Genomic DNA, 12,036 nt, shown 5'->3' on the forward strand with positions numbered 1-12,036 from the left:
GCGTTCTCTTCCTTGAACTTTGTGGGAATCTTTGCTTAAGAGAAGAGTATAGATTTCAACCGTCAGGTAATTCCTTCAGGTTGGGAGATGGGATTACAGGATGTTAAAGGCGGCGTGTGTGTGTAAGTGAGAGGGTTGTGCCTGGTTTTGAGGTGTTGCCCAGGGTGACGCCAAGCAAAAGCAGCATCCACACCTTCCCACCTCCATCTCCTGGTGCTCTCGGCACTACCTGAGCAATCTTTCCATCTCTTCCCTGAACCCACCCTCTATTCACCCTGGCTCCACTTCAGTTTTTATCTGTTGTCAGGAGTATGAATTTTATAAGCCACAACTTCAGGTGGAGAAACTTATAGCATTGTTTTGTTCTTCCAACTCTTAAAACTGTGGTAAAATATAACAAAATTTACCACCCTAGCCATTTATAAGGGCACAGCTCAGTGATATCAAACACATTCATATTATTGTGCGATCATCATTACGATATATCTCCAAAACATTTTTTATTTTGTAAAACTGAAACTCTACACCCATTAGTAACTCCATTATCCTCCCAGCCCCTAGAGCAATATTATTATTTTCTAAATTTTTTTTTGTAGAGACAGGATCTATGTTGCCCACCTTGTCTCCTGGCCTCAAGTAGTCCTCCCACTTCAGCCTCCAAAGTGCTGGTATTACAGGTATAAGCCACCACACCTGGCTGTATTTCTTTTCTTTTTTTTTTTTTTTAAAGATGGGGTTTCACCATGATGGCCAGGCTGGTCTTGAACTCTGACCTCAGGTGATCCACCCACCTCGGCCTCCCAAAGTGCTAGGATTACAGGCGTGAGCCACTGCGCCCAGCCCTGGCTGTATGATTTTTTAATAACAAACTTAGTTCTTCTCTTCAGTTGCCATCATACCTAATACAAGAACACTTCATTTGCCAGTTCAGCTTGGATTCCATCACAGCAGGATGTCGTGAGCCAATTCAGGCTTTTCCTCTCCCCACGTCTTTGAGGTGGCATCTATGCTTGAGACAAGTGAGGGTGAGGGCACACTGGCACTCGGGGAAGAACCCAGGAAGAGTGTCGCATATCTGATTTTAGCCATCAAGCAGATTCCAGCTTGGCTGCTGGCATCCACATCTGTGTACCCAGTTCCAGATTTGGCATCCTCCGAGTACCAATGGCCAGACCCATGAGGCAGTTTTTTTTCTTTTCTTTTTTTTTTGAGACGGAGTTTCATTCTTGTTACCCAGGCTGGAGTGCAATGGCGCGATCTCGGCTCACCGCAACCTCCGCCTCCTGGGTTCAGGCAATTCTCCTGCCTCAGCCTCCTGAGTCGCTGGGATTACAGCCATGCGCCACCATGCCCAGCTGATTTTTTGTATTTTTAGTAGAGACGGGGTTTCACCATGTTGACCAGGATGGTCTCGATCTCTTGACCTCATGATCCACCCACCTCAGCCTCCCAAAGTACTGGGATTACAGGCGTGAGCCACCGCGCCCGGCCCGAGGCAGTTTTTTTCTAGTCTGTTGTGTTTGCCACCAAGGATATGGGGACATTGCAGGAGCTGGCCTGCATGGTAGGACCACAAGCTCCCTTTTGCTCTCCTGCTGTGCTCCTGCTGGTACAGGGCCACTTCTCCTAGATATCTGCCACCCCACAGGCTTCACTTGGAAATAAGCACAAGTCTCTTCTGCTTTCTCTTGCCCCAGCCTATCTAGGACATGAAGTCCTATCAGGAAACCTCCAGAATCTAAGCTGTCTTTCTCTCTCTCTCTTTTTTATTTTTTTTTTTAAAGACAGTCTCACTCTGTCATCCAGGCTGGAGTGCAGTGGCTCAGCTCACTGCAAACTCTGCCTCCTGGGTTCAAATGATTCTCCTGCCTCAGCCTCCTGAGTAGCTGGGATTACAGGCGCCTGCCACCATGTCTGGCTAATTTTTGTATTTTTAGTAGAGATAGGGCTTCACCAGGTTGGCCAAGCTGGTCTCGAACTCCTGACCTCGAGTAATCTGCTGGCCTTGGCTTCCCAAAGTGCTGGGATTATAGGCATGAGCCACCGCACCAGGCCTGACTTTTCTTTTCCCCTGGAACTTTATTCTCATTAAGGTTACACATACCATGAGTGAGTAGGGAGAGGATGAGATCTCAAAATGCCTCTCCACTGGTGTATTAGTATACAGTACTTGAACTATCAGGGTGGCTTTGTGAACCCAGAATATCTGAGACAAGTCTCAGTCAATTTAGAAAGTTTATATTGCCAAGGTTGAGGTTGCCATGACACAGCCTCAGGAGGTCCTGATGACCTGTGCCCAAGGTGGTCGGGGCACAGCTTGGTTTTATACATTTTAGGGAGACATGAGACACCAGTCAATATATGCATGATGTACACTGGTTCTGTCCAAAAGGTGGGACAACTCAAGTAGGGAGGGGGCTTCCAGGTCACAGGTAAGTGAGAGACAAATAGTTGCATTCTTTTGAGTTTCTGATTAGTCTTTCCAAAAGAGGCAGTCAGATATGCATTTATCTCAGTGAACAGAGGGGTGACTTTGAATAGAATGGGAGGCAGGTTTGCCCTGAGCAGTTCCCAGCTTGACTTTTCCCTTTAGGTAGTGATTTTGGGGCCCCAAGACTTATTTTGCTATAACAGCTTAAGCAACAGAAATTAATTTTCTCACAATTCTGGAGGCTGGAATTCCAAGACCAAGGTGTCAGCAGAGTTGGTTTCTTCTGAGGCCTCTCTCCTTGGCTTATAGATGGCTGTCTGTTCCCTACATCTTCACATTATCTTCCCTCTGTACATGTCTGTGTCCCAGTCTCCTCTTTTTTACCCTAATGGCCTAAACTTAGCTCAGTCACCTCTTTGAAGGCCCTATCTCCAAAGACAGTCACATTCTAAAGTATTAGGATTAGGGCCAGGTGTGGTGGCTCACACCTGTAGTCCCAGCACTTTGGGGGGCTGAGGCGGGAGGATCACTTGAGGTCATGAATTTAAGACCAGCCTGGCCAACATAGTGAAACCCTGTCTCTACTAAAAATACAAAAATTAGCTGGATGTCGTGGTGCGTACCTGCAATCCCAGCTACTTGGGAGGCTGGGACAGGAGAATCACTTGAACCTGGGAGGTGAAGGCTGCAGTGAGCCAAGGTCACACCGCCACACTCCAGCCTGGGCAACAGAGCAAGACTGTCTCAAAAAAAAAAAATAATTAAAAATAATTAAAGTATTAGGATTAGGACTTTCAGATATGAATTTGGGGTGGGGACACCATTCAGCCTGTAACATCTGGGTGTTACCACTCTCCCCAGCTGAAAGCAGACTGTTAAAACTGAAAAGCCCAGAAATCAGAATACATGAGCTCATTCATCCCACTAAGCACCTTTATCTGCCAGGTGTTTGAATAAAAGTGGAAGGTGAAAAGACACTGAGATGCTGAGATGAGCCAATCCTGTTTGCACAGCCCTGCCCATGGTTCCTGTTCATTCTCTCCATAATCTACTGTGTCAGGCTTTGGGATGGAAGAAGAGGGTGAAGGAAGAAGAAACAAAGGGAAGAAAAACTTTTTCTTTGTGAAGCTTCCAGAATGTTAGACTCCTCCTCCATCTTTGACTGTTCCGTCTTTGTTTCTTTTGCTGGTTCCTCCCTTTAGCCCTGACCTCTTAAGATTGAAGCACCCCAGGGCTCATTTTAGGTTCTGTTCTTATTTCCTCATTCCTATGGATATCTCATCTAATATTAGGGCTTTAAATTTCATCTCACATATGCTAAAGAACCCCCATGGTTATATCTCTAGCCTAGCCATTACTCCTGAACTCCAGATTCATATATCACATACCCACTTGGTATCTCCATTTAGATGTCTATTAGGCATATCAAATAAGCACATATTAAACATCTTTCTCCTCTATTTTTTCATCAGACACACCAAATCTAATCTTTTTATTTTTATTTTATTTTCTTAAGACAAGGTCTCACTCTATCACACAGGCTGGAGGGCAGTGGCACAATTATATCTCACTGCAGCCTCAAACTCCTGGGCTCGAGCAAGAAGTAACTTGAGCCTCCCAAGCAGGTGGGACTACAGGTATGAGTAACTGTGCTTGGCTAATTATTATTATTATTATTTTTTGTAGAGACAGGGTCTCCCTATGTTGACCTGGCTGTTCTCAAACTCCTGGCCTCACACAGTCCTCCTGCCTCAGCCTTCCAGAGTGCTGGGCTTATAAGCATGAGCCATTGCACGCAGGTAAATCTGCCCTTCTTGTGGCTGATGGAAACTCCACCCCTCTGGTTGCTTGGGTCAAAAATCTTGCAGTTATCCTTTACTCACCTCTCTCTCTCATACCTCATATCCAATCCATCAGCAGCTTTTGTGGGTATCATCTTCAAACACATAGATCCCAAACCTGCCCATATTTCTCATCACCCCAACTATAGATGGCCGTCTGTTCCCTACATCTTCGCGTTATCTTCCCTCCGTACATGTCTGGTCTAAATGACCATCGTCTTGTTTCTGGATTACTACAATAGCAGCTGACTTGCTTCTGTTCCCTCAACACCGCAACCAGAACAATCCTATTAAAACACAAGCCAGATCATGCCTCATTTTCTGAAAACCCTCATGGCTTCACAACTCAAAGTCAAAGTCAGAGTTCTTACAAAGCCCCACATGATCTGCCTCCTTCCTGCACCACTGTGCCTTCATCCTGCGAATGTCCCTGATTCATCCTACTCAAGTTTCCTTGCTCTCCTTGAATACACCAGGCACACTTCTACCTCTGAACCTCTGTACTAGGTCTTCCTTCTGTCCCAAATGTCTACACACCTAACTCCATCACTGGCTTGAAGTCTTTGCTCAAATGCCACCTTCCTAAAGAGGCCTGCAGACCTAGAGTCAAAGGAGATCATTTTGGAGCTTTAAAATTTGACTGCCCCATGGATTTTGGATTTGCGTGGGCCCTTTACCCCTGTTTTGGCCAATTTCTCCCATTTGGAATGGCTGTATTTACCCAATACCTGTACCCCTCTGTATCTAGGAAGTAACTAGCTTGCTTTTGATTTTACAGGCTCATAGGTGGAAGGGACTTGCCTTGTCTTAGATAAGACTTTGGAGCGTGGACTTTTGGGTTAATGCTGAAATAAGACTTTGGGGAAATGTTGGGAAGGTATTATTCGTTTTGACATGTGAGGACATGAAATTTTGAGGGACCAGGGGCAGAATGATATGGTTTGGCTGTGTCCCCACCCAAATCTCATCTTGAATTGTATTCCCATAATTCCCACATGTTGTGGGAGGAACACCGTGAGAGATCATTTGAATCATGGGGATGGTTCCCTCATACTGTTCTCGTGGTGGCAAATATGTCTCACAAGATCTGATGGTTTTATCAGGAGTTTCTGCTTTTGCATCTTCCTCATTTTCTCTTGCCGCCACCAGTAAGAGGGGCCATTCACCCTCCGCCATGATTCTGAGGCCTCCCCAGCCATGCGGAACTGTAAGTCCAATTAAATCTCTTTCTTTCCCCCAGTCTTGGGTATGCCTTATCAGTAGTGTGAAAATGGACTCAGAAACCTACAGACCACCTGTTTAAAGCTGCAACCAATGGGCACTTCAAATCTCCCTTTCCATGTTTCACTGCTTTAACACATGTTCTCCATTATACTCATCATCTCCTGATGTATAATTCACTGTTTTTACCTTGTATATTTGTTTTATTTTTGAGAGAGAGTCTCACTCTGTCTCCCAGGCTGAAGTGTAGTGGCATAATCTCAGCTCATTGCAACCCCCACCTCCCAGGCTCAAGTGATCCTTGCACCTCAGCCTCCCAAGTAGATGGGACTCCAGGTGCCCGCCACGATGCCCAGCTAAATTTTTTTTTGGTATGTTTTTGTAGATATGAGGTTGCTATGTTATCCAGGCTGGTCTCAAACTGAACTCAAGCAAGCTGCCCACCTTGGCCTCCCAAAGTGCTGGGACTAGAGGTGTAAGTCACTGCACCTGGCCTTACATTGTGTATGTTTTCTATTAACCTTTCTCCATTAGAATATAAACTCCACTGGGTAGGGATTGATTGTTTTGTACAATGACATATACCTAGAACAGTGCCTTGCTCACATAGTAGGTATGCAATATTTGTTGAACAAATGAAGAGAGAACATCCTAGAATGTGTTCAGAAACCAAATGGAAATAAAACTAACACAAGAATTAGTCATTCCCACCTTGACGTCTCCTCAATTCTATTTCTAACTGGCTGTGTGTCCTTGGACATGTTAACCTCTGCCCCATCACTGTCTAATAGAAATTTTTTTTTTTTTGAGACATTCTTGCTCTGTTGCCTAGGCTGAAGCACAGTGGTACAATCTCGGCTCACCACAACCTCCACCTCCCGAGTTCAAGCGATTCTCCTGCCTCAACCTCCAAAGTAGCTGGGATTACAGTCATACGCCACCACACCCAGCTAATTTTTGTATTTTTGGTAGAGACACTCTTTCACCATGTTGGCCAGGCTGGTCTTGAACTCCTGATTTCAGGTGATCCACCTGCCTCTGCCCCCCAGAGTGCTGGGATTACAGAGGTGAGCCACCATGCCTGGCTGTATAGGACTCTCTTTAATGGCAATCACATTCTCTATCTGCAACATCCTATATGGTAGCCACTGGCTGCACAAAGCTACTAAGCACTTGAAATGCGACTAGTATGACTGAAGAACTGAATTGATTTGATTTTGATGAATTTAAATTGAGGTAGTCACAAGTGGCTAGTGGTTGTCCTATTGGACAGTGCGGGCTCATTTCCTCCCCAGACTGAGGAAAGGAAGCTTGTGTGTCTAGCAACCAGCTGGCAATGACAGACACTCAGTGCACGCTCCTCCCCTGCCTCACACCACTGAAGGCCACAGGTAAGGAGCCCGACCCACACCAATGGCACAGCCCGCTACTCTGGGAGTAGAAGAACTGGAGCACTTTTTCTTTTTAACAAAGGCACATTGGTTCTATTAAACGCTTGGGGTTAGGGACGGGGGAGATCATAGAGTGATTACCCCAACCGCACAATGGGGTACAGAAGCTTAGCTCCCTTTTTCATAGGGAAGCCAGAGCACATTTATAAGGGCAGGCCTGAAGAGAGAACATCTCTAGGAAGAAGCAGATGAAATAAAGGATGGCATGCAGGACTCTTTCTTACATGTGTATGTATGCCAGGATTATCACATTTTTGATGCCTTCAAACAATTCAGAAGAGCTCTGGGAGTCCTTAGAGGTACGCTGAGGTCCAGGAGCTTGGAGGGGACTCAAGCAATAGACTTCTCCCCAGCAGAACACTCTGCACTTGGCTGCTTTTCAGGGTAGAGTTTTCCGTTACAGAGTTTGAAAATCACTTGAAATCTCCCAGAAGCAAACTTTAAAAACATTGTCAATAAACATAAAACTCAACCACCCTAGCCCCAGCACACAGCATGGAAATGCCGCTCCATTAAGCTAGTTAGTTACAGGGCCACATGACTGTAGTGTCTTGGGTTGTGTTTTGAAAATCCAGCTACCTCGGGGTTCCCACTACCTAAGATCTTTAAATTCTGGACTTTAAAGCCCTGGCCTTTTCACGGATTCAGAATCAGTAATAAACAACAAGGCGTGACAATTCTTTATTAATTTAAATATAACTGACTACGGCAATAGTTCTATAACATGACGTATATTAAAGATCAAAGTCTATGCATATTGTATCAGAGACTTGGCTTGAAAAATCAAAATGACTAAGTATATTCACAAGGGTAAACCGTGCTGTATGGTAATTCTAGGTGATGAAGAAAAATAGGAAAGAACAAAGATCTTCAAGAGTCTTCTAAGACAAACCTCAAGAACACCACTGAAACTATTTTCTGGAGTTCTGTGTAAGAATTCATTTCAAAGTAACTTAAGGTTTTTATCTTAGGAGTCTGTGGGATCCTCAGCTGGAGAGGGAGGTGGGGCAGGAGGTACTCTGAGGTGGGTCCTGTGAGGGGGAGGGGCTTGTTCCCAATCCAAGTGGGAGAGCATCTTAGCTTCATCACTTTTCTGGGTGATTATCTCTTTTCTAGAAAGAAAGGGACATTGAATGTCATTTTATAAAGATAAGCTTTTTTAAAAAATAGAATAGACTCAGGGTTAGAGCAGGAGTTCACCCATCAATTAGCTTGGGTAATGCCAGAACTTTGTGAGGCTGAGGTGGGAGGATCACTTGAGCCCAGGAGTTCAAGGCCAACCTGGACAACATAGGGAGACCCTGTCTCTACAAAAAAAGACTAAAAATTAGCCAGGCATGGTGGCATGTGCCTGTAGTCCCAGCTACTCGGGAGGCCGGGGTGGGAGGATTGCTTGAGCCCAGGAGATCAAGGCTACAGTGAGCTGTGACTGCACCACTGCACTCCAGCCTGGGTGAGTAAGACCCTGTCTCAAAACAACAAAAAAGAGGGCGCAAAAGAAACATCCCAGATGCCAGCATCTAAAGAGAATAGTTAACATTTTGGAGGACTTCCTTCCAAGCTCCTCCACCCACACTCACTCTGCAGATATGAGATATATTCTATGTACACTTTAGTTGTCAGTCAGCTCTCTTCAGAGTGAACTCATCTATCTCCATTGGTGCCCTGGCATGAATAGAGTTGGAGTCTACTCCCTCGCTCCTCCACCATCATCCTCCAAGCTCTCTTAGGATTAGAGCAGGAGTTCTACCCATCAAATGGGCAGCTCTCTGTACATTTCGGCATGGGGCAGGCTGCCTCTAAATGTTTTATTTGCATTCCAGCTCTTCGTAGGGCCAGTTCAGCCCCAGGTTCACTTCACAGCTCCCTTTGGCCTAACTTGCCCGCATCTGCAGGCTGCAGGGTTCACCTCCCCTTCTGCTGAGGCACACCAGGGTCTTCCCATCCTCCTCAGGGCTGGGCAAACCCTGCCTTCAAGGGCATAGGACTAGCCCGTCAAGCTTTTACAGGTTCAGATTTAACTGTTCCCTGAACACTTACTACGTTCCAGGGACTGGAAATTACCTAGAAATCAACCACATATAGAATCTCAGCCATATCTCACATTAAACCTTTGAGCTGAGGAAGCTGAGACAGAAGGTGATTTACCCAGATCATGTGACCAGTAAAAGGCAGAACTGGAATCCAAATTTAAATTTTAATCTGGCCACAAGTTCACTGCTGCCATCTCCCAATGAAAGCTGATCCCTGATGTTGCTGTGAGGATGTGGGATAATAGCAAGAGAATTGTTTGGTGCCTAGGAGAGGCCTAAAATTATGCCATCTCTTTTTTCTTGGATGAACTTCAGAGCATTGGGAGCACAGCTTCCTGCAGACAACGGCCACTCTCATGGTCTAAACCCGTGGTGTCAAATTCGCCATGCACTGCTAACAACAAAGATTTAACATTCTCGTGTATGGTAACTAAGAAACGGTTCCTAATTCCTATCAATCTGCTAAAACCTTACATCCTAATAAACTCAAAGATCAAAGGGCATTGTAAACAATATTATATGGAAGTCTGTATTTTCTAATTTGAATCAATAATTTTGATTTTTTCTTTACCAACTTCTTAATCAGATTTAGTAAGATTATTTTTAATCTCATAATATACCCCACAAAGAGCTCAAGCTAGAGGTGTCAGCGTGGGCAGGTACAGTGGCTCTGGTCCATAATCCCCGCAATTTGGGAGGCTGAGGCAGGTAGATCACTTGAGCCGAGGAGTTTGAGACCCACATGGGCAACACGGCAAAACTCTGTTTCTATTAAAAATACAAAAAACTAACCAGACATGGTGGTGCATGGCTGTAGTCCCAGCTACTTGGGAGGGTGAGGTGGGAGGATTGCTTAAGCCCCAGGAGGCGGAGGCTGAGGCTACAGCGAGCTGTGATTGTGCCACTGAATTCCAGCCTGGGTGACAGAGTGAGACCCTGTCTCAAAAAATACAAAAACAAAACAAAGTGATCCCCACTCCTCGCCCTCTAAAGAGCCACCAATTGAAGTTTATCCCATTACCACCCACGCAGTAAACATACACAAATGGCTGTCATTGCCCCTTGAAGGGCCATGTGGGAAAAGTCTGTTTTTCGCAATGGATGACAAAGCAGTTTCCGCTTCCGAGAAGTGTGTCTCGCAGCAGCAATTGAATACATTTAAATAAACCAGTGCCAGCTACAGTTTCAGGTGCTTGCTGGGGCTCAGTGTTATGCTCTATCCCAATCCCACAAGCAATCCACAGGAAAGATTTTGGGTACCTGGTGGTCATGATGACTCTGCGCCTGGTCACCTCGGAGGTCAGGTCCTTGTAGGGGAGATTAATGGTGTTGTCCACAGGGCTTTTCTGAGCCATGGCCTTGCACTCAGGGAATTTGAGGAATTTAGGGTCACTGCAGCTGTAAATGAAAAACACAAGTGCTGGCACATATTCTTCACAGGTCAGGAATGTTCCAGGTAGGTCCAGCATGGCGCAGTTTGCAGAGGACATTCACTGCCTTACTCTCAGTGGGTCCTCCCTACAGTCTGGCCTTCATCCACACCCATCCAGGTCAAGAGGCAGATATTTCCTAAATCCCTACTGCAAGGAGTGGGCAGGTAAGAGTCAAGTCCCTGTTGGTTGTTTATATAGGATAAATGTGATTATTCCAATCATGCAATGGGCAGCTATCCTTACCCCCAGATACCACTGAAAAACTGGAGGCCCAGAGAGGTGAACTGAATCTCCCCAGGCTGCACAGCAGCCCTGCCCCATGCCGGTTCCCCTCTAATGGGGCCACTCCAGTTGGAGCCCTTTCCTCACAGGGCTGCTTGGCGTCGCTAACACGTGCAGAGCTTTGTTCCTGAAACAGTTACCTTCTAAAGAGCAGGAAAGGGACACAAGGCTGCAGGTGGAACCAAGCTGCTTGTCCAGGTATGCACATGGCATAGAGATTGGAGGCTTGATTTTGGTAACAGAGGTAGCAGCCACCCATTTACTGCCAGTCACCTTGGGGTGTCCTTTTACTTTGTCCCTTTTTTTGTGTGTATGACAGGGTCTGGCTCTGTCACCCAGGCTAGAGTGTACAGAGTAATCTCAGTTCACTGTATCCTCAGCTGGGACTACAGGTGCATCCCACCATGCCGGCTAATTACCATATTTTTTTAATCGACGGAGTTTCACCAGGTTGCTCGGGCTGGCCTCAAACTCCTAAACTCAAGAAATCTGCCCTCCTTGGACTTCCAAAGTGCTGGGATTACAGGCGTGAGCCACCATGCCTGGCCCTTTTACTTCATCTTGTTTGATAACCACAGTAGCCCTACATGGTAAATATTATGATCCTCATTCAATGAATGGGGAAACTGAGCAGTAGAGAAATTAGGTAGATTTTCAGGAGCCACAGAGCTAGAATTTGAGCCCAGGTCTGTCTGGCTTCAAAGGCTATATTCTCTCCACTACAGAGCCAAGCCATCTCCAAAGAAACAGGAGGTGAATTAGATTAATTCCCATTCCTAGACACCAGGTCACACTCATGTGGTGACTCTGTCATTCTAGAGCAGGAATTGCAACAGCAGGAGTTTGCCAGCCTGGTCTTTTGGCCAGAAAGGTTTGTTCTTATAAGGATGCCCAACTGACTTACCTTTTAATCCCAGGTCAGCTTTTACGTGTCAGCTCATGGATTTGCTAAAAAATGTCCTCATGACATACTCTGTGCCCACATACCAGCTACTCCACGTTTTCGGAAAGAGAAAAGGTCAAAAATGAACCACCAGCGTCAGCGTACTCCCCTTTCATCCTCCCGTAGTCAGTCTCTCTCAGGAACTTGGTTTAATCAGATTGATTTGCGCCCTTAAAAAGCAACAGCTGACACAATTTATCCCTGCAACCATGTCCTTGAGAAATCTCCACAGATCTTGCAGGGAGAGGATCGGTCCTGCGGGCAGAGCAGGGGAAGAGCTTTCTGCCACGTGGGCAATGGGGAAGCACTATCTTAGATGCTGGTAAATACGACATTGTGACCTAGCCTCTTTATTGACTACTTTTTAAAAAGCGAATTCAGGTACACCCCTTCTCCCAGCG

General features: G+C 45.8%; 1 protein-coding gene across 1 annotated transcript; it reads right to left on the reverse strand.

The window, feature by feature from the left end:
• Positions 1-7,741: 7,741 nt before the first annotated feature.
• Positions 7,742-10,809, reverse strand: MYOCOS (myocilin opposite strand). The gene is made up of 2 exons (XM_037739096.1): positions 10,238-10,809; positions 7,742-8,056 (listed from the first exon to the last, which is right to left on the reverse strand). The coding sequence occupies exons 1-2, from the start codon at positions 10,465-10,467 to the stop codon at positions 7,912-7,914; spliced, it is 375 nt and encodes a 124-aa protein (XP_037595024.1). The 5' UTR covers positions 10,468-10,809; the 3' UTR covers positions 7,742-7,911.
• Between the last annotated feature and the right edge of the window lie 1,227 nt (positions 10,810-12,036).

The sequence above is a fragment of the Cebus imitator genome, unplaced genomic scaffold (genome assembly GCF_001604975.1).
Source record: "Cebus imitator isolate Cc_AM_T3 unplaced genomic scaffold, Cebus_imitator-1.0 Scaffold62, whole genome shotgun sequence".
NCBI lineage: Eukaryota > Metazoa > Chordata > Mammalia > Primates > Cebidae > Cebus > Cebus imitator.